This window comes from Tachysurus fulvidraco, chromosome 14, assembly GCF_022655615.1.
Source record: "Tachysurus fulvidraco isolate hzauxx_2018 chromosome 14, HZAU_PFXX_2.0, whole genome shotgun sequence".
Classification (NCBI taxonomy): Eukaryota; Metazoa; Chordata; class Actinopteri; order Siluriformes; family Bagridae; genus Tachysurus; species Tachysurus fulvidraco.
In genome coordinates, this window is record NC_062531.1 from 15140964 (window position 1) to 15163735 (window position 22772).

The following is a 22772-nucleotide window of genomic DNA, read 5'->3' on the forward strand; positions in this document are numbered from 1 at the left end:
GGGGGTGTGGCGTGAAAGCGTGAGAATTGGGTCAATTGTGTGAATCTCATGCTGAATGCGTGAGGGTTGGCAGCCTTGATAATCCATTATTATTAATTTTTGATTATTCATCCTACTGTATTTCTAAACATTTTTGTTACTTATTTCCAGTGTTGGGCGATACAGTAAGGCAGTAACTTTTGACAGTAACTATTATTCTAACGTAGGGGTGTGAAACTCAAATTCACAGTGGGCCAAAATATAAAACTGAGATAAAGTCACGGGCCAAACTGAATATTTATTGAAAAATTAACTGCAACTGATATGTAATGTTCAACCTTTTTCATATGGAAACAGCGTTTAGTTTTGCTTAAATACAGGATTTGGAACAACCAGATCTTGATATTACAAACACATAAGTGTAGCTTTGTAATTTGTGTTTGAAATGCCAAATATGTATGTGTGTGTTTGTCGGTGATATGTGAATTATACATCAGTGATCTGTGGGTTGTTTGTATCTGCCACCACATAAGAAATTAAATTTGAAATAAAAGACACATCAATGGTGTTCATTTCACAAACTTTGACCATACCCTTTTTGATAAATTCTCCCTCATTAAAGGGCCAGGCAGATTTTGCCACAATAACGCCAGCCTTTACAGCAGCTTCACTTTTTGATTTTGCTTTCATGAACATAGTCTGCCGGGAAACCAGTCTTTTTTTCATCTCCTCCGCCTTCTGGAGCTTCTGCTTTACGTCCAGGTCCTTATACTTCTCATAATGTTTCGTTTCATAGTGTCTTCTTATGGTATATTCTTTCGTTACAGACACGTTAGCTCCGCACACAAGACAAACAGGTATGTCCTTTATATTCGTGAACAGATAATCTGCCTCCCTCCTGTCTTGGAAGCTCCTATTGTCCATCATTCGTTTGGCCATTTTTGTGGAGGGTGAATTAATTTGCCCGATGTGACTGTAACATGGTTGTTAATGACTGTCAACAGAGAATGAGGGGCGCTTGCTGTTCGTGTCTACGCGTCAATACAGTGGCAAGCCATTCTGGGATTTGTAGTGTTAGCGGAGCATGCAGCTAGACAGCTGTAATGCACATTTGATATGATCTCGCGGGCCAAATAGGGCCAGAGTTTGACACCCCTGCTCTAACGCATTACTTTTTAAACAAATTAACTCCGTTACCATTACCATATAGTGCGGTTGTCCGTTACTTTTTTAAATTAATTCATTTTGGCTGAAGTGTAGCCTACAGCCTAACCTTTACAGCAGCGACGCATTGTAGGATTGGTGGATGCCAACTACTGTAAACACGAAGACGCCGAAATGTGGGCGTGTTTCTGTTTATTCAAGTATGTGCGGCAGTTATGATGAGTCTAGGCGAGAGCAGGACGAGTTTCTCAAAGTGGAAATATGCTCATTATTTCTTTAAAAAAGTAACTAAAAAGTTACTTAAAAGATACTTTTAAATAGGGATGCAACAATCCGATATTTTGGATCGTTATCGACACCGATCGGTATCGGTGGTGCGTGACCAATCCAAATCCGTTTACTGTTTAATACATTTTGCATTGTGTTCCAAGAGTTCTAATTTAAGATTCACTTTAAAATATTGCCTTTTATAAAGAAAATAATTTAATTTAATAATTGCAGTACATATGGTTTAGTTTGTTATTCCCACTAACTGTTAAAACTGTTTGCTACTGTTTTAACCTACTTTTTTAAGGTTTCTTGTGTTTTCATTTTTCATCCAGTAATGGGCATTTTTGTATTTTTTTGCCAGAAACAAATAAATCTTAATAACTAAGCGAGTTGTATACATTCTTTAGTTTTAAAGGTAGAAAAGAACACAGATATCAGATCAGTATCGGTATTGGCCGATACTGGCAAACTCTGGTATCGGATTGGAATAGAAAAAGTGATATCGGTGCATCCTTAATTTTAACAGTAATGTGTTACTTTTTGTGTAAGTAATAAACAAAGTAATTGAGTTACTTTTTGAATGAAGTAACTAGTAAATGTAACTAGTTACTATTTCTTAGTAACTAGCACAACACTGCTTATTTCAAACCTGAATTAATCCTGCTCTATTGGCAGATCATTAAGCTCCTTTTTGGAAATAAATTCTTTAAATTACTTGAAATTTCTAGTATTTTTTGTTTTGCACTTTCCTTACTCCTAGTGTAGTCTATCGCTCATCCCAACATACAGTCCTCACAGTTGTGTTATCATAGCTCATAGGACATCTGCTCACATTCAGTGTCCCATAATGGTACAGATGTGTTGGGAGCTGGATAAGAGCTAAAACATCTACCTCCTGGTGAGTCGAGAGTTGTGAAACACTGGCATGTATCGTCTCCACCTAACCTCAGAACCTAAACACACTCACCAGTTGCTCCATATAAGCTAAGACCATTATTTTGCAATATATGAAAGCTGAACACTGATAAACACTGGAGAAGCAGTCACTGAAGATCACCGTAAATGTGTTTAAACAGTATGAGGATTATGTAAAGTCTTTCTGTACCTGTTCTTTAATCTCCTGCAGTTTATTGCTCTGCTCACGGATGTTGTGGAGCAGCTGCAGAGCTTTATCATCCTCCTGAGAGACCTCCATACGTGCCTGCTCCAAACTACGCTTCAAACTCTACACAGAAAACATTTAAATGTTCAAGATTGATATACGATAACATATGATTTTAAAAGGATAGTTTATGCATAATTTGTTTATATATACACCTACACTGCACTCTGTGATATAGGTGGCCAGATCCTGTTCCAGGATGCTTCGCTGGGTTTCAGAAGCTTTCAGCTCAACATCCTTCTGCTGTAGGACTGACTCCAAGTCAGACATTGTCCTCTGCACTTTAGAAATCTCCTGCTCCATCTTCATAAGCCTTCATAAGTAAGAATGCATACCACTGCACTAGGAAGATACATATACATATATAAACTGTATATATAGTGAATCCATAAAGTATTCAGACCTGCTTCATTTTTTTTATCAAGTTTGACACAATGCAGCCTGATACTTATTTCTCATTAATCTATACTTACTTCACTACCCCATAAGGTAAAGTCTGTTTGGGAATGACGCAACAACATGGATTTGGGGATTTAGATTCTGACATTCTTTTTTGCAAATCTCAAGCTTGTTCAGGTTGAATGGTCAGTGAACAGCCATTTCCAGGTCTCTCCAGAGATGTTCAATAGGGTTCAAGTCAGGACTCTAGCATAGTTCACAGAATTGTCTGTTGTCATGTTGGAAGGGGAGCTTCTGCCCAGTCGGAGTTCCTGAGAGCTGTGGAACAGGTTTTATATCACTTTGCTCCATTTAGCCTTTCCTCAACCCTGACCAGTTTCCCAGTCCCTGCTGCTAAAGAACACCCCCACAGCATGATGCTGCCACCACCATGCTTCACTGTTGGTATGTATTGGGCAGGTGATGAGTGTTGTTTGGATTAGTCCTGATATAACTTTTAAAATTTAGGCCAAACAGTTCAATCTTGGTTTCATCAGATTAGAGAATATTGTACCGCACAGACTGAGATCCTTCAGGTGCTTTTTTGCAAACTCCAGGCTGGCTTTCATGTGTTTTGCCCTGAGAAGATTCTTCTGTCTAGCCACTCTTCCATAAATCCCGGATCGGTGATGGCTTTCCTTCTGGAAGTTTGTCCCATCTCCACACAGGATCTCTGGAGCTCAGTCAGATAATCAAGTTCTTGGTCACCTCTCTTACTAAGGCCCTTCTCCCTTGATTGAAAGAGTCCTGGATGTGATCAACTTTTCCATTTATTTTTTTCCTTTTTTTGTAGACTTCCCCCGATCTGTGCCTTGCAAGGATCATCATTTGGTTTCTGCTCTGATATGCAATATCAGATATGAGGGCTTTCGTAAAGATGTGTGTGCCCTTTCAAATCATGTCCAATCAATTTAATTCACCAGGTGATTTTTTTTTCTTTTTAATCAATTTAGAGACATTTGTAGATTCCCTTAATTTGGCAACATGGGGTACAGAGTGTAGATTAATGAGGGAAAAAAAGTAAGAATTTGAGTGATTGTAGTACAACCTAAAAAGTGAAAAATGTGAAGGGGGTCTGAATACTTTCTGAATGCACTTAACAGCAATTATAATAACTACCTTCAAATATATTTCTTGGTGCAGGCAGGGAGCCGAAATGTTTTTTCTCTTGTGATGCTGTTGGCCTAAAAGGAGTGCAGTTCTTGCCCTTTAAAGAATAAGAGGTGGTATGAAAACATATATGCCATAAATCTGTACTTCTCAAACCAGTCCTTTGGGCCCCCAAGAGGTTCACATCTCTGTCCTTATGAGCTGGGATAAAATAAAAATTGTGGACCATTTGGGGACTCTGAAGAATGATTTGACCACTGCAGAGGATCACTAATCACTGGACTGGACAATATACTGTATATGGCTGCATGTAGCCATATATACGTCTAAATTGTAAAACAATTTAAACACACAGGAGCCAAAAAACACAAAAAAAATTGTTGGAATACAACACTAAATGATGTATACTTTCCACTTATTTAGTTATTTAAAATATACTGTATTTATATGTGTGTGTTATAAGATGATAATCTTATTATAATTAGAATAATCATTATAATGCATTGTACATCATTAACCAAAGAGGCTAATAAAAGTCATTTCAAGTACATATTAAAGTTTTCCAAGGCTGAATTCCAAATAGTTTCAAATTGTACAAATTTTTATTTGGATAAATATAAGAAGATAACTAATATAAATATAATAATTTGTGGAGAAAGGCTATCCAACAAATGGAAGTTGAAATATTTCCTGATTCCTATTAAAAATACAAAGCATTTGTCACTTTTGGTATTAGGCATGCACTTAAGATACTTGCCATTTGTTGTGGGAGAGAAAATTAGCATTCGTAAAAGAGGAGATATTAAAAGAATGGACATGAGAAATGTGGAAGGATTGTTCTCTACTCCTAGGGTTAGGAGGGTTATTTGCATTGTCAAAGAATATTGTTTGTTGATGCACTCAGCTGTGCTATAAAAATGTATTAAATAAATGTATTAAAAACGTGAATTGTTGAACTTTTACAGCCGCTTGCATTTTAAAAGGCAGTTGTGAAAAATAAATTACACTCTGAGGAAATTGTGAAAATTAGGCCTAACAAAAGTATGTCTGGTCGCTGGAAACAGGATTTCACTTTTCTAGAATCTTGGTGAACATCTACTGTAATCCCAGTACAAGAACATGGACTAAATATCCCTAAATAAAAGTGGAAAAATGGAAGGCATGTAACCCAATGTGTGACATGCAAATTAGTAAGAGGGGGAGAACTAATCTCAGCCTGTCCTAAAAGATAACTTTGGCTGAAATCTCTAGTGGGCTGGATTAGCCAGTAAGATTTAAAAACCCATGACATGAGTGAATCTCTGAGCTGGCAAAACTGTAGGCCTCATCTTCTTCTCTTGTTTGTTTGCTTTCAAACACCACACTATCCTCCTAAACTAAGACAACACAAGTAAGATATGTCACAATTCTTATTAGATGGTGCAGTCAAATTCAAGAACTTTTGCAATTCAGTCATGATAACACGAGTTGAAATGAATGCTTGTTGTAATAATAATAATAATAATCATCATCACCCTTGAAGTGTAATTAATTATATATTTAATTAATTTAAAAATAAAAACAGATATGATAAGTTTTTCATGGAATCATTAATAAAAATAAGTAAAATCATAAAATATTTTTTATTATGCTACTCAGTATTCAGTAATTCAGTTTTAAAATATTTAGAAGTCTATTCTGTTTGCTAATTTCACCTCTCAAATGGTTTCTAGTTCCCTCAATTTGTGTTTTTTAGTCAGGTGTGCATGTGTGTGCGTGTGTGTGTGCGCGTGCCTAACCTGGTTAATTTAGTCATTAATCAGAATCAGAATAGAAACAGAAGTTTATTGCCAGGCAGGGTTTACATGTACAGGAATTTGTCTTGGTGTGTTGGTGCATAGCAATAATAGAAAAGTATATAAATATAAGAAACAAAAGTTATAAAAAAAAAATTATTAGAAAGCATAAGTATTTACAATAAAACAAACAATTAGATGGAAATAAAGACTATTCAGTTGCTGGTTTGAGCTATATTTAGAATTTTGTTACATTTATCAATAATCTTTACAGCTCACGTGAATTAAACAAAACCAAGACTAATCAGTGCACTGACTGAAAAACACAAATAAATTAAATCTTTTTCTGAAATACTTACACATTTCCTAACACAATAACCTTTTAATACAAAACAAAAAATACTGACATATATTTTTCCTCCATTTTGCTCAAAATCCATGGAATCAATCAAATGGCAGCCAGGGTATGGCATGGACTTTTTTAATTTCACATTTGGTACTTAATATTGGCATAGGAATTTGAAAAAATTAACATATTTGCAACAATCTAATATTTACACTAATGGTTTTTTTAGTGTATAGCCTACCTACAACACAAAGCTCAGGGGAGAGAGAGACATAAATTATTATTTTTTTAATCTTTTAACATTAGATTTCCAAGTTGAACTGTAAGATGTTTAATGACTTAAATACACATTTAACAGTGTTTAACAGTGTAATTCGTATTATGCTTATTCTTATATCTCAAATAAAATGCTTCTAATAATTTGTGTAAATGAATGAAACAAAAAGAGGAAAGCAAGATACTCCACATATTGCCACAACCTATAGTTTGGGAGTTCCTGACTTAAACAGAGTTTCAGGATGGACACACAAACTGTTGCTGTGTGTATGTGAGCATTATAAATTGTTAGAGAGTGGTAAGACTTAGATAACCCTGAGAAGCTGTCAAATATATACTGACTACTCAAAAATGCTCAATGGTGTTTGGAAGCTAACAAAAGGTATTTTAATATGAGTGCTTTATATTTAAATAATATATACATCACAATAAATATAAAAAAGTGTAACATTTTCATTTTACAGTTTTGAAAATTGCTATTAGTAAGATTCATATTCTAAAAAATCAGAACCATTAAATTTCAGAAGAGAGCTTTGCAGATAAAAGATTCCCAAGCAAAGTAAACTTAGCAAATATGTAACATTTCCATGCCTAATGTGAAATAAACTTTCTTTACTATAGTAGTGAAAGAAATGACTGAATGTCTGATATGTCAGCAGGCTTTAGCACTGAGCGATAGGAGCCCCATCACACCAATAACCTGTCAAAATTTAAAGATTCAATTTATCTGAGCAAGATACAACAGAAGAGAATTCAAGAATTAAAATACATTTTAAAAGCCTAGCAATTACTTTTCACAAAACCCACTGAGCGAGCTAAAGCTGCTTTTAAAAATTATTGCCCTTAGGCCTTTTAGTTACTTTAGATATCAAGTACTGTGGTAGTTCTCAGTTAAAATTTTGACCACCAACATGATTTTAGTGCAAAGGATGAAGACCACTGCTGTAGAACAAGAATGGCAAGAAAGGCAAATAACATGTGGTGAGGCCAGTCCTGGGTCAAAAAACTTTCCCAGGAGGCTGTCCAGCTCTGTTAGGAAGAACGACAACTGGAAAAGTGCTAGCTTGGAACAATAGAGTATGAATGGCCCATAACATGCTAAAGGACATGTGGACTTCATCTGGTATGCAAGGGACAGTTATCCACATATGGCATTTACATAAATTGTAAAGCTTTTCCTTGTCCATTGAAATTGATGTTACTGGTGTTTTTATCATCCATAGTTCTCAGATATAATATGCTAAATCATCAAAGCATATCCTTTGTGTATGTGTACTGCTGGTGCACACAAATACCCACCAGAACCTAAGTTTGTGTTTCCACTGCCACAGCCACCGTATAAACAATGGAACCACATGATTCATATGCTAGTACAGACACACCTATGACAAATATAAGATTTAGATAAGAATGTGGATTTGAACATGTTGTAATTAAGACTTATTTAACTGATTATTATCAGCTTCCATAGTTATGCTGATAAAAACACAGTTCAGCAAAGCCAGATGAAAGTCACCAGCTTAATAAAGAATAGGTGATCAGACAGTGAAAGCTTTTTAACTTCCTCCTACTTAATTCTGACAAAACAAAATTACTTGTTCTAGCACCACATGCAGCCAGAAGTAAGCTCTCTGGTGACAACTCCTGATGGTCTCTGTTTCATCATGTGCATCAGTAAAAGATCTTGGTGTGATTATTGTCTCCAGTCTTTCATTTGAAGCACATGTAGAAAAAATTACTAGGATAACCTTCTTTCATCTCAGTAGTATTGGTAAGATTAGAAATATAATATGGATTCATGGACATAGAGTGTTTTGGCAAACTGGGATGCTTGGATGCTGTCACCCTCTCCACTTTTCATGTTCAGTTTTGTTGACATTAGAGGGCACCTTCATGTCCGTGTGACGTTCTGGCTCTCCCTTTTAGTTATGCTGTAATAGCTAGTCTTGCCAGAGTCCTAGTCTAGCAGAGTCACTTTTTTGCACTCTGCACACAATGAACTTTGTCCTTAACTATTACATGATCATTACATGTCACCGACCACTTCTGCTCTGTGGAGCTGCCAGATCTATTCTGATGCCCTGCTTCTGGGTGGAGTCTCATAACTTTGAGTTTGCTTGCTGCTGCTGAGCATGGCCCCAAAGAGACAACCTGGAAATACATGGGATTGCTGTGCATAGTATCACTCAGAAACCATGAAGATGGCTTTGGACTGCATTTGCCATGACAGTTTTTCACTCAACAGCTGTTGATAACTTTATCAAGAGACTTGATGTTATAAATAGAATGAATCTTCTGGTTACTCAACTGCATGTTTGACCATATAATAATTTATAGAACAGAAATAGTTTTAAGAGCTGCAATATCTGGTGTCTCCCAGATAAGAATGGGCTCCAGAGTCTGGTTGTTCCTAACATCAGTTTAGGGAGTTTTCCTAGATATTGCCACCTCTGGCATGCTTAATAGGGATAAATGTACGTGTAAAATGTATATTCTGAATTTATATTTCCCTGTAAAGCTGCTTTTTGACAATGTCCGTTGTTGAAAGCGCTAAACAATAAACTGAATTGAACAAAATCACTGTACACACGTTGCGGACATTAAACGTGTTACTATGGAAAGCATATTTCACATAATTCGAAAAATTATTGGATTTGATCCTAATGGCCTCTCATATATTCATCCTGCGTGTTGTGTGGTTCACGCTTCTCCATCGACCGTAGCCATGGTCACGATGCGTCACGCGCACTTGTCACGACTCCAGGAAAGGAACCATAGTGATGGACATAGCAATTAAATGTGTGTGTTTTCACACGAGTCTTATATATGGGAGAGGAGACGTTTTTTTGTCAAAACGGGCTGTTTAAGAAAAGCCGGGGATTACTGAAAGCTGCAAGCTGCTCACGACTCCTATTAAGATGCTTATTTAACATGTGGCGCAGTGGAAATGCCAGCCTGCCTAAATCTTCTGTAAGGCTACATCTAACACATTTTACGCAATGACAACTAATGAACAATGTTTTGCTTGCAAAGTTGAAATGCACCAAGTTTAAAATGAATTAAAAAAAATATTAAACTAGCCGCATTGATCAAGTAAGATGACTTAGCAAGCATTTCTCTGTTTAGAGTAAAAGAGGTGCAGAGAATGTGAGGAGCTTGACAACAATGTGAGTGCTACACAAAACACCAAAAGTACACTAAGCATTAACTTTGCTTCTGTGATTTTCATACTGCACTTTCATTGGTCAGCCGCTGCCATTACATAAGTGCTATTCGTGCTGTGTGCATGTATGTTGGGGTGCGGGGGTGGTGTGGGGGAGGTGGGGGTGCTGTTTCGGGGTGAGGTAGAAGATTTGTGGAGGGTGGGCATCTTTGTGAGATCTGTTTGTTGTTATGTTCAGATCTGCTGCATCTTATCCCTTTAGCTATATTAAGAAATTCCATGAAGGTCGGGGGGCTGGAGATCTTGTTTCCATAGAAATATGTCTCATCCACCATCTTAGCTCTTCGTTCTGCTCGTTTTCTGATGTATGCTTCTACACCCACATAGTACTTTTCTATCTCAGCACACATCATGGTCATCCAGCTATTACAGCACACACTTCCAGCTACAATTTGTAAGTAAATGTTTGTCAATACCTTTTAATACCATTTAAAAATGACAAAAAGAATGAAAAAAAAATCAATGTTAGAAGTTATTTGTTTCAGAGTGAAATATAATGACTTCTAACACTCTCCAGCACTGCAAGCACCCACTGTCTTTTCTGCCTCTGAGTAAGGTACCAGGTGCAACAATCTGATCTCACACAAAATTCAGGTGTCCTAAAAAGCATAAGCGATTTTACTGTATTTGACATCAATGAAGCAAATGGGAAAACCCACAACTACTAATAAGACACAATTTCACTTTACTTATCATTCATAACTTTTTTTTATACCAGTCAGCTCATGTGAATTCTGATCTTTTAAGTGGCAATAATGACTGTGTTTGCTACACTGGAGAAAATACATGCTCTCTCTCTCTCTCTCTCTCTCTCTCTCTCTCTCTCTCTCTCTCTCTCTCTCTCTCTCTCTCTCTCATGCAGACATCCAAACATGAACAGTACATTTGGAAATCAAAGCAATCTTTGTGCATCTGCCAATTGTTAAATCAATTGTGCCTTGTAGTCATACAGTCTATTTTCCATTTAGTACTCACTTATCAAGCCTAGTGACTGAGGTTCCACTTCAGAGAGGACAGGTCCTTAGGAAGGATACCCAGTGGTGTGGCAGCTTGGAGGTCCATAGACAGTGAGATGGGTTTATGTGTCTGGATGCATTCAGGGACGTCATCTTCAGAGCAAAGTATAAACAGCAACCTCGAGAAGAGCAGCAATCACACTCAGAAGCAGCTCAGATATACGCTCTTGCACAGTGAGCTGGGTAAAGCGCTCCCTCTCTCCCTTGTACTCTTACAGTGTGTTCGCTCGCTCTCTCTCTCTCTCTCTCTCTCTCTCTCTCTCTCTCTCTCTCTCTCTCTCTCTCTCTCTCTCCCTCTCTCTCTCTCTCTCTCTCTCACTGCAGTAGCTCTACATAGCAACTGAGTCATTGCCTAAACTCAGTGATATCTGTTTATTGCTATCTCAAAAGGAATCTCTTTTTAGAGATAGAAAGTTAGCATTATGCCATTTCCTGCTGATAAAAGCGAGGCCTTGTCATACCATCATACTGTATTAATGAACCCATTTAAAGGTGGCTTAGACAGTTTTCTTCTCTGATGACCCTCATTGTATAATCAAACATTTATAGAATGGCCTGGATCTTTATTAAACTGGCATTCATTTTAATAGACTTATTTTATACACCCTTATTTGGTACACATGTACATTCATGTAGTAATGCAAAAAGAGAGTGAGCAACAGTTCTACAGGTGAAAATGCCACCGTGGTCAGGGCTGCAACAGAATTAGACAACATTGAATCCATCCTGTTCCTGTCCATCAAGAACAAGAATCTGATGCTACTGTATTCAGGTTCACCCAAACTGGACAATTGAAGATTAGGAAAATAAATCACCTGATCTTTTTCTAGTCGTCAACTCTCTAGTTTTTTATTTATTCTATGTCCAGGCTCCAGATTTCTTGTTGTTGGCTGACAGGAGTGGAACGTCATGTGGTCTTCTTCTGTTGCAGCTCATCCATTTCAAGGTATGGTTTTGATGTATTGTGCATTCTAATATTTTTTCTGCTAACCAAAGTTGTAGTAAAGGATGCTTATTGAGTTACTATACACTTCCTATCAGCTGGTCAGTCTCCTCTCATATTTATCAACAACAAGGTGTTTCTGCTTGCAGATACCCTCACAAAGGATATTGGTTTTTTTTTTTTGCACTAATGTACATAATCTCTAGATATTGTTGTGTGTGAAAATACCAGGAGATTGTCAGTTTTTAAAGTACTCAAAAACCCATCTGGTACCAACAACCATCCCACGATTAAAGTCAGTCACAGTTTTCCCCATTCTGTTGTTCGATGTGATCATTAACTTAAGTGAGCAGTTGTGTTTGCCCCATGTGTGTATGAGTTGTGAGCTCATGTTCTTTATGTGTACATTACTTTAATGACCTTATTGATAAAAAGATTTTAAAGATTATAATTAAAACGGTTGCATCATAGCTATTACACTATTAGAGAAATAATAAAAAAAAGATTTTATCACTTCCTTCATGCTACAACCAAATATAATTTTCACATGTTAATTTGGGAACTTTAGGCAGATAAAAAGGGCATGCACACTCTAGAGTTGACAATTAACTAAAGGTTTAAAAAGCAGAATATCCTTTGGTTATTTTTTATTAAGGACTGAAAAAATTCTAAAACTCACAAAAGTAAATAATCGTGATATTTTAAATAATAAGTTATCATCTATTATTACTTTTTATTCAAATAACAATGCCTGCAATTGCCAGGTCTCATGCTGCTGCTCTGTTGCTGCCAACATATTTCTGGAAATGTTACTAAGCAACAAGGTGTTGTTTGCAGTTTAATCTCAGACTCTTGTTCCTTGCTTCATTTAAAATGTGTCTTAGACATGATATATGCATTTTTCCATGTTATCATGTTAAAATTACATTTACATCTACTACTGCAAAGAGGTTCATCAGTAATCTTCCAGAGTTTATAATTGGATAATCTCCACAAAACTTGATCAGGAGACTGATTACTTAGATTCAGAGTTTTTACTCTACAACTCAGAAGAAAAATAATCACAGAGAAAAATATAGTACACCCTAAAATAATGACCCCACATCACGTTAAAGCAGATATACAGTGTATAGATTCTACACCCCCTTTGTCACAACCAGAAAGAATCCATTCTTCCCTTAGTGCTGGCTATGAACCTAAACTACCAGTTATAAAATCACTGTTTGAAAAACCTGACCTCAACCACTGTCAGCAGGCCAATAGGAGCAGAGACGTTATGCTCATACCTGCATAGGAATAAATTTCATGAAATGTAGCAATCAGGATTTAGGCCTCATCATAGCACAGAGACAGCACTGGTAAATGAGGTATATCAGGTATGTATCTTCTTGCTGGTGTTCCTTGACCAGCTTTTGACCTAATTAATGTGCTTGCAAAGCACATTCTTATTCTCTTGCATACTTATTATTATTATTATTATTATTATTATTATTATTATTATTATTATTATTATTAATGTGCTTGCAAAGCACATTCTTATTCTTTTGCATACTTATTAATGTGCTTGCTAAAGCACATTCTTATTCTCTTGCATACTTATTATTATTAATGTGCTTGCTAAAGCACATTCTTATTCTCTTGCATACTTATTATTATTATTATTATTATTCTTCCGGACACTTTTTCGGCGCGTAACTTGTTCCGCAGCTTTTGTCCTAGACCCATAAATGAGGTGTCAAATCGACCGGCTCGTTGAAGAGAGGTGTGCTATCTATTTTGTAAGCGATCAGAATTCCAGAATTCCCAGTATGGAAGCTCAAAGGGGTGTTTTTTCCCCATAGACTTGAATGGGGAATCTCTCTGTAGATGTGCTAACATCCAATAGAGGGCAGCAGACACCAGTGAATCTGTCAGATCACACAACGTTGGAAGAAAAAGATCAAGGACGGAAGTACATTTTTCGGTCAGAAACGCGTTTTGGATTAAAGCGTTTTGGATTAAAAGGCTTACATATTCCAGTTCCTTAGACTCTTGGGGATTTTTTACAAGCATTTGTTTTGGAAAATAAAGTGAGAGCCGAAAACAAAGGACGGACGTGGATTGTTGTTTACACATTTCGGCCAGAAACGCGTTTTGGATTAAAGCGCTTTGGATTAAAAGGCTTACATATTCCAGTTCCTTAGACTCTTGGGGATTTTTTACAAGCACTTGTTTTGGAAAATATTACCCCAGTGAAGAAAGGTAAGCGCCGCCTATTTCCGGTGACTATCAAGTTGGATTAAATTAGTATGATGGCTATAAATCATATTATGCTTTGTGTGTGGGCTTAATAAAATCCCGAGAGTCTAAGCTTTCAAACAATATAACATTTAACCGTGTATTTAATGCTTAAACCTAGTGCTGGTGTGCCTTGGACAGCACTGCGGTCACATATGTTGTTGTTTCTGCCATTTGTATAACTTTTTGTTGTTTTCAACTATCAGTGTAGTTTTTATAATTTTTTATTTCAGTTTAAACTAATGTCCTTTTAAGAACAGCAACGGCTCTTTTAAGAGCCACCCATTAATTAAAATCAAGCGCATTTTTTCTTTGTCTCCTCACATTACATAATTATTTTTAAACATATGACACGTATATCACAAAGAATGATAAGAATGACTTTAATATAATAAAGCTTGGGTATTCTTAGACGCGCCATTCTTCACATTAGTGAATCAATACATAAAACCACAAAGGCTTTCTCGTGTTCCTGGATGGCATAGTGGATAGCGAATCCGTTTAGCATGCAGAGATTCGAATCCACCCTTGGACAGTTTTTTTTTTCTAAAACTTTATAATAAAGGTTCATTAGTTGACATTAGTTACCACATTACTTAACATGAACTAATAATGAACTGCACTTCTACAGCATTTATTCATTTTGTTCATGTTAATTTCAACATTTACTAATACATTATTAACACCGTGTTAACATTACTTAATATACTGTAAACTAACATGAACAAAGAATAAACTTTATTTTAACAAAGATTACTAAATTCAATAATTTATTACTCATGGTTAGTAAATGTTAGTTAATACATTACATTTGAACTAATGATCCTTATTGTAATGTGATTATATTTTTTCCCAGTAGTTAATATACTGTGAACTAACATGAACAAATAATAAACTTTATTTTAACAAAGATTACTAAATACAATAATTTATTGCTCATGGTTAGTATCGGTGCAGATCGTTGCATCTTCTGCAGTGATGCGGTCGATATACCGATCTGTTGTGGTGAAGAGAGAGCTGAGCCGTAAGGCGAAGCTCTTTCTTTACCAGTCAATCTACGTTCCTACCCTCACCTATGGTCATGAGCTCTGGGTCATGACTGAAAGGACAAGATCCCGGATACAGGCGGCCGAAATGAGTTTCCTCCGTAGGGTGGCTGGGCGCTCCCTTAGAGATGAGGAGCTCAGTCACTCGGGAGGAGCTCAGAGTAGAGCCGCTGCTCCTCCACATCGAGAGGGGTCAGCTGAGGTGGCTCGGGCATCTGTTTCGGATGCCTCCTGGACGCCTCCCTGGGGAGGTGTTCCAGGCATGTCCAACCGGGAGGAGGCCCCGGGGAAGACCTAGGACACGCTGGAGGGACTATGTCTCTTGGCTGGCCTGGGAACGCCTCGGTATTCCCCCGGAAGAGCTGGAGGAAGTGTCTGGGGAGAGGGGAGTCTGGGTGTCCCTGCTTAGACTGCTGCCCCCGCGACCCGGCCCCAGATAAGCGGTAGAAAATGGATGGATGAATGGGTTAGTAAATGTTAGTTAATACATTACATTTGAACTAATGATCCTTATTGTAACGTGATTATATTTTTTCCCAGTAAAATCACTGATTGATGCTTTAGCTCAAGATCTTCATGGCGCTTGTTTCAGGAAAAGATAAATGGATTTTCAGGTGTGCTCTTTTGTTGCAGGTGAGAAACTAGTCTGCAAATATAACCATAGTAACTGTGCAGCCATACCCTAGCAACCATGTAGTGCACCTTACGAACCATATTGCAATATAAAGAAGCCATATCTCACTTACACAAAATAAAACACTCAGCACGATGAGGGGAACTGACGTCACATGTAGCCCCGCCCCCAAAATTAGCGACATAAAAAATTTAGCACAACATCGACATGTGACATATCAAAACACTCAGCACGATGAGGGGAACTTGCCACGTGCAAGCACATTCACATTTTCTTTAGGAAATGTACCGTTCTAGTTTATCATATTCTGAGCTGAGAGGCTAGAAAATATTGTTGGATTTAAGGAAAAAGCCCTCCCATGGCTTTGGTCTTATTTGATTTATCGTTGTCAGTTTGTAGATGTAAATGTTGACTTCTGACTGGTCTCAGGGAGCCCTAATGTAAACGACACTTTCTTTTTCTCACTTTCAGTTATGATGTCATAATGAGTAAATCTAATAAAAGGAAAATAGAGTAAACTATTAAACTAAGAAACTCTATTTTCCTTTTATTAGATTTACTCATTATGACATCATAACTGAAAGTGAGAAAAAGAAAGTGTCTGTACTGCTTATTTCATTAAATAATGTGATTTTGGCAAAAGGAATATAAATTATTATTATTATTATTATTATTATTATTATTGTTATTATTATTATTATACATTTTACTATTTTTTAGGTAGGGTTATAATTTATTTTTTTTTTTACCAGAAAGGCTTTTATTTTGTTTATGTTTATATATGACTGGTTTCTGAAAGAAAAAAGAATAACCATTAATAATATATCCAATTAACAAAACAAATCTTGCAATACAATGGTTGAATGTACATTTTAATGAATATACCTACATAATAAATTTGAGCCTTTGTAAGTAATGCAAAGTAAAATAGAGACAAATAGCCACTAGAAGGAGCTCTCGCTCTATGGTGCTAAAGAAAAATTAAAGGCTCATTATATTACCCTTATAATCAAACCGTTTGGGCATGTCCATGACCATGTACACTTATGATGCCACAGATTAGTGTAAACTGTGGATTCAACTGGTGTTTTATACAAGCACTCACAATTTGTACAGCAATTTGGAAATTTCAAAATCCTTGCTATCCTAAGTTATGTATTGTTTGCATCAGTTGTGTTGTGTACAGAGCCGATCCTGACCTCCCTGGGGCCCTAAGCAAAATTCTGCTAAGGGGCCCTCCTGACCCGTGAGCCATGTAAACCATTTGCCACATATTCACACTTGTCACCCCACTGCTCCCACTACAAACCTCCCTCCTTTTAAAAAAGTTTGCTCCATCTCTCGGTCAAAGAGAAAAACAATACAGAATTGAATGAGGTATAAACAAATCTTTATTGAATGGAATATTTTGAATAGAATTTTTAGTTGAATATTAGCAATTGAATTTAAAGTGAATATTAACATTATCTTAAATAAGCAGAAAATAAAATGTAACAAAATATTATATATGTGTGTGTGTGTGTGTGTGTGTGTGTGTGTAAAACCTTGATTGAGAGACTATAAACATTGTCATTTAGGAGTACACACAGATGTTGCTGCTGGACACATGATTGCACGTGCATATGAACGCATGTTCACGTGCAGCGTGGTCAAAAAGCTGCCGTTTATAAACACCGTTGCCCTTGGGCGTTTATTCACGAGAATGTTCACGCAATAAATTGTTGTGTGACAGACAAGCCGAGGGAAGCACTGGCAGCACTGCACAGCTAATTTAGCTAGTCAGATAGAGACTAGACACAGAATCACATAAAACTAACTTTACTGTTATTTGCTCTTGCTGACATCAAACTTGAAGAGAACACAAGTTTACCTGATTGCTGTTCTCACATTTCACTCTCATTTTGTTTCTCTTTTCATGGCCAGATGGATAGCTCCGCTTCATATTGTCATCTACACAGTAAACATTAACACACGCTGTAAAATGAGGCAGGGGAGGCGGGGCCTTGCGTAATTTGCTGAGCCCTACGCAACTTGCGTAGTGAGCGTATAGGGCCGAATGGCTCTGGTTGTGTATGTTGTTAATGCTGTTATTTAACTACATTTCCCAGAATGCACTTCTTGCATGTGTTTTCTGTTTGTACATGTTCTGGTGTGATTCTCTATGCATGTGTGAGTAAAAGAGCAGTCACGTTAAGTCCATGTGCATGTCATCCTTTACTGAATGCTTCGTATATTCTCCAAAGTACACAAAATTTGATATCTCTGGATTACAATAAGCTTGGAAATATGCTGACACAGTTTTCAATAGTATTCAATAATGACCTCTGCCACTCTAATTCTTCTGCTGCTGATGGGGAGAACACATGTCACTTTGTTAATTTGGTCAAGAGGCTCCAGGGACTTGAGAGACCATAACCATAATTGCTTGCCACTCTGATAGGATGGTCACCATTTTGGATGGGACTGCTGGGTCTGTAGACTTAGCAAGTAGTTCTATACAAACTAATATGGTTTCCACATCTGGACTTCAGATGGAACTGGAACTATGCTCTGTGTTGTAATTTTCCCTTTTCTAAGTCTGCCCTAGCTTAACAGCATATTGAAACAGATCTTGTGAGGGAGAGTGGAACACTGCTTAATTCAAATATATAGCTTCAAATACCTGGTCAAAGAATGTAATTTTTTTAGTTAGTTACTTAGTTAGCCCAACCCAGAAATTTGCTAACAGAAACAGGTTTGGCTAATGAGCCATTCAATACTGAGGTTATTAGTCTGATCACTGGCGAATGATCAGAACGACAATGAGCATGGGCTGTTTAAAATGTGTAATTTGAACATCTCTGAGATATGTGCTTTAGAACACTTACAATGCATGATTGCTCGACAATGCTTGACAGCCCTTGTGCATTAAAGAGTATAGTGTGTTGAAGGTTCTGATTTACAGTATCAGATTATTCAGTCTAATGCACTCTTTTGATCTCTACTACGTAATGCCTAATTGTTGTGAAGGCAATTGATTCAGCTGTCTTCTCCAGCTAAAGGTAACATACTGTTTTGGGGATAATTGTTGTCCTTTATCATTAGCCAGATGGCAGGACGATTGTAATTGACCTTAGCCATCCAACAATGGACTGTTTTTTTTGTTGAAAGAAAACACAGAGAGAATGAGAAGCTTCTTCCCGCAGGTCATTCAGAGTTTAAACCATCTTCACTTTTTTTCTGCACAACCTTTTTTTGCACTATGACACTGGACTGTCTAACTCTGGACTGTCACATGGCCAATTTAAGGACAATCATTAAAACTATATGCATTTACGTATATACATATATTTTTCATTTATATATTCACATATTTATATAGTTTATACTTTTTATTTATCTACCTCCTTTTGGTTTTATTTTTATACTTTTATCCTTATTTTTATCCTTAACCATCCATAACCATATCCTTTTTATGCTTGAATACAGTATGTGTATGTGACAAATCAAATTTGATTTGATTTGATTCGATTTGAACTGTATCCAGTATTCTCATTTTGCTGTAGAGTCTGACCTAAACCATTTTCAACATGTCTTAGTGAGTGGCCTGATCAAGATAAAGGGTACTGTATTCATATTAAAGATGCTCTTGTTGATGTTAGATGCCATTTCATAGATAATTTATAGGTGTTGTTAATCACAATTGGCACATGGATTTTTCATTGTGCAGTTATTAGGCTTCTACACTTCCAACATCTGTTGTTATTATTTATCCATCCAGTTATTTGTGCAATGGTCGGTTTGGAACAATTTGGAAAAATTAGAGCAAGAGTTGTGGTTATGTAGGTGGCATTTACTGCACAAAAAGGGTCAACAGAGCTTAAAGTTTACTCATTTACTGACATACTGTATCTGGCACTGTGTTTGGCTGAGAAGACAAGGTAGATAAGGCAGAGGACGTCTCTCACACATCAGAATCAGAATCAGATTTATTGGCCAAGTGTGTTGACACACACAAGGAATTTGGTTCCAGCAGTTTATGACTCTCAAAGGTACAGACATAAAAAACACAATACTATACAAGAAAACAATGCAGATGATGAGATACAATGTAGACAGAATGAGTATAAAATGAGGATATAGAATGAATAAAATATATAAAATATGAATATGGAGTATGAACGATCAGTAATGTACATAAAGTGTGGGAGTGCAAATAACAATATTGTGCAATATTATGCATTTTGTGCAATATACAGCAGCAGTAGTGTGTAATATACAGATGATTTGATGACTGACAGTCCTGATAATGCAGGACTTATGATAAGAATCAGTAAATATAATTATGGAGATTTGCTGATCAGGGTGATTGCCTGGGGAAAGAAACTGTTCCTGTGTCTGGCAGTTTTAGTAAGCAGAGATCTGTAGCGCTTGCCAGAAGGGAGGGGCTGAAAGAGGGTGTGTCCAGGGTGTGAAGGGTCAGTAGTGATTTTCCCTGCCCGGTTTCTGGTTCTTGTGTCGTACAAGTCCTGGAGAGTGGGCAGGGGGGGTGCCAATTATTTTTTCTGCTGTTCTAACTGTGCATTGCAGTCTGTTTCTGTCCTGTTTTGTTGCTGCACCAAACCAGATGGTGATGGATGTGCACAGGACAGATTCTATGACTGCAGTGTAGAACAGCATCAACAGCTTCTGTGGCAGACCGTACTTCCTTAATTGACGTAGAAAGTACATCCTCTTCTGGGCCTTTTTGATGATAGAGTTTATATTGCACTCCCATTTCAGTTCTTGGGAAATGGTAGTGCCCAGAAACTTGAAGGCCTCCACAGATGAGACCGGGCTGTTTGATATTGTGAGGGGAAGTAGTGTTGAGGGGTCTTTCCTAAAGTCCACTATCATCTCCGTTCTGACTGCACCATAGCACCAGCCGCTTTACCTCCTCTCGGTATGCAGATTCATCGCCATCTTGGATGAGACCGATGAGCGTAGTATCGTCTGCAAACTTCAGGAGTTTAACAGCTGGGTCACTTGAAGTGCAGTCATTAGTGTAGAGGGAGAATAGCAGTGGGGAGAGGACACATCCCTGGGGAGCGCCAGTGCTGATTGTCTGAATGCTGGAGGTGACACCTCCCAGTCTCACCTGTTGTTTCCTGTCTGTCAGGAAGCTGGTGATCCACTGACAGATGGAATTGGGTATAGTGAGCCTTAGGAAATTGGAGTGAAGAATTTCCGGAATTATAATATTAAAAGCCGAACTAAAGTCAACAAACAGAATCCAGGCGTATGTCCCTGGGCAGTCCAGGTGTTGCAGAATGTAGTGCAGTCCGATGTTGACTGCGTCATCCACTGACCTGTTTGCACGGTAGGCAAACTGAAGGGGATCCAGCATCTGTTCTGTGACAGACTTTAGGTGGGCCAATACCAGCTGTTCAAAGGTCTTCATGACAACAGATGTCAGAGCAACAGGCCTGTAGTCATTTAGTCCATTGATGGAGGGTTTCTTGGGGACTGGGATGATTGTGGAGAGTTTAAAGCAGGAGGGGACTTCACACAGCTCCAGAGATCTGTGGAAGGTATTGGTGAAAATAGGAGCCAGTTGATCAGCACATGCTTTGAGACAGGGCCTGGGCCGGGGCTGTCCTTGTCTTCTGTCTCTGAAAGAGCCGACTCACATCCACTTCACAAATCGTGAGTGCAACTTGAGTGTTGGGAGGAGTTGTTAATGAGGTTCCCAGAGGTGTGATGTCAGTCAGTGTGCTGGGTTGGATGGGAGAATTTTGTCTTTTTTGCTTATAGAGTTTTGTCTGCCCCTCTGTAGGCATCTTCCTTGGCTTGTCGAAGTTTTTTGAGTTTGGCTGTGAACCATGGCTTGTTATTACTGAATTTGCAGAAGGTTTTGGTTGGCACACACACGTCTTCACAAAAACTGATGTACGATGTCACAGTGTCAGTCAGTTCATCCAGGCTGTCAGTTCCAGCCTCAAAGATACAGTACTCCAATCAGTGCAGTCAAAACAGTCTCGTAGTTCCTGCTTTGCCTCACTAGTCCATCACTTCATCACTTCACTGTTTTTACTACAGGCTTAGTAGATTTTAGTTTCTGCCTGTATGTTGGAATAAGATGGACCAAACAGTGACCAGAGTTCCCCAAGGCTGCCCTGGGTACAGAGAGATATGCATCCTTAAGAACTGTGTAGAAATAATCCAGTGTATTTTTCTCCCTTGTGGGACAATTTATATGTTGCCTGTATTTTGCATGTTCAAGTGTAAGTTTTGCCCTGTTAAAGTCTCCAAGAATAATAAAAAGAGAATCCGGATTATTTTGCTCCAAGACAGATATTTGGTTTGCCAGGTTTTGCAATGCATCACTCACGTTGGCCTGCAGTGGGATGTAAACTCCGGTCAGGATGAATGAGGAGGATTCCCGGGGTAAATAAAACGGTTTACAGTTAATGAACATTGATTCCAGGTTTGGGCTGCAGTATTTATTCAGCACTGTGACATCTGTACACCAATGTTCATTAATGTAGAAACAGATTCCGCCGCCTTTCACTTTGCTCGAGAGCTCCGTTACGCGATCCGTGTGGTGTAAGTGGAAGCCCGAGAGAAGTAATGCACTGTCCGGGATTGAGTGACTGAGCCAAGTTTCAGTAAAACAGAGAGCAGCGGAGCATGAAAAGTCCTTGTTTGTTCCGTTGAGAAGAAACAGTTCTAAATCCCCTCTGTCGCAGCTTCACTAGCGCCCCGGCGCGCTTCCCTCCCCGGCGTCTCCTCCACGTACCATACAGCGCAGCTGCTCCTCCAACTAAGATTTCCAAAAAATTATCCGGGTTTGTGAAAAGAGGTGAAAAGTTGTCTGGAGTGAACTGCCCAATGTTAAGCAGTTCTTCTCTAGTGTAAGTTATCATGGTAGGGTAAGCAAACACACAGAAAGTAAACAAAAAGAAAGAAAGTACTAGAGAGAGTCGTGCCGAGGCAGCCATCTGCGGCGCCATCTTGAAAAACATGATGCGTACCATAATAAATTGTGGATTGTACCTTTGGTGGCTTTAGGATTTGTAAATATTTTGGCTTGTCTCACTGTTGCCCTGGGCTAAATGCGTGACACTATTTGTTTATGAACTCATCTAGGACCTT

The 22772-nt window shown here is 37.9% G+C and overlaps 1 protein-coding gene across 12 annotated transcripts in view; it reads right to left on the reverse strand.

Annotated features, from left to right (window-relative positions):
- LOC113656231 (citron Rho-interacting kinase) overlaps positions 1-10990 on the reverse strand; it is a 46700-nt gene extending 35710 nt beyond the window's left edge. For 4 of the 12 annotated variants that reach the window (XM_027167381.2, XM_027167382.2, XM_027167379.2 and 1 more), the window contains exons 1-4: positions 10719-10990; positions 4133-4220; positions 2735-2917; positions 2519-2638 (exon numbers count right to left, since the gene is read on the reverse strand). In XM_027167381.2, the coding sequence (XP_027023182.1) occupies positions 2519-2638; positions 2735-2884 (270 nt within the window). In that variant the 5' untranslated portion in view covers positions 2885-2917; positions 4133-4220; positions 10719-10990. Of the gene's footprint in view, positions 1-2518; positions 2639-2734; positions 2918-3048; positions 3795-4132; positions 4221-10718 lie in introns of those variants that run through there. The other 8 variants (XM_047799853.1, XM_047799848.1, XM_047799849.1 and 5 more) reach the window with 8 other exon arrangements.
- Positions 10991-22772: the final 11782 nt, after the last annotated feature.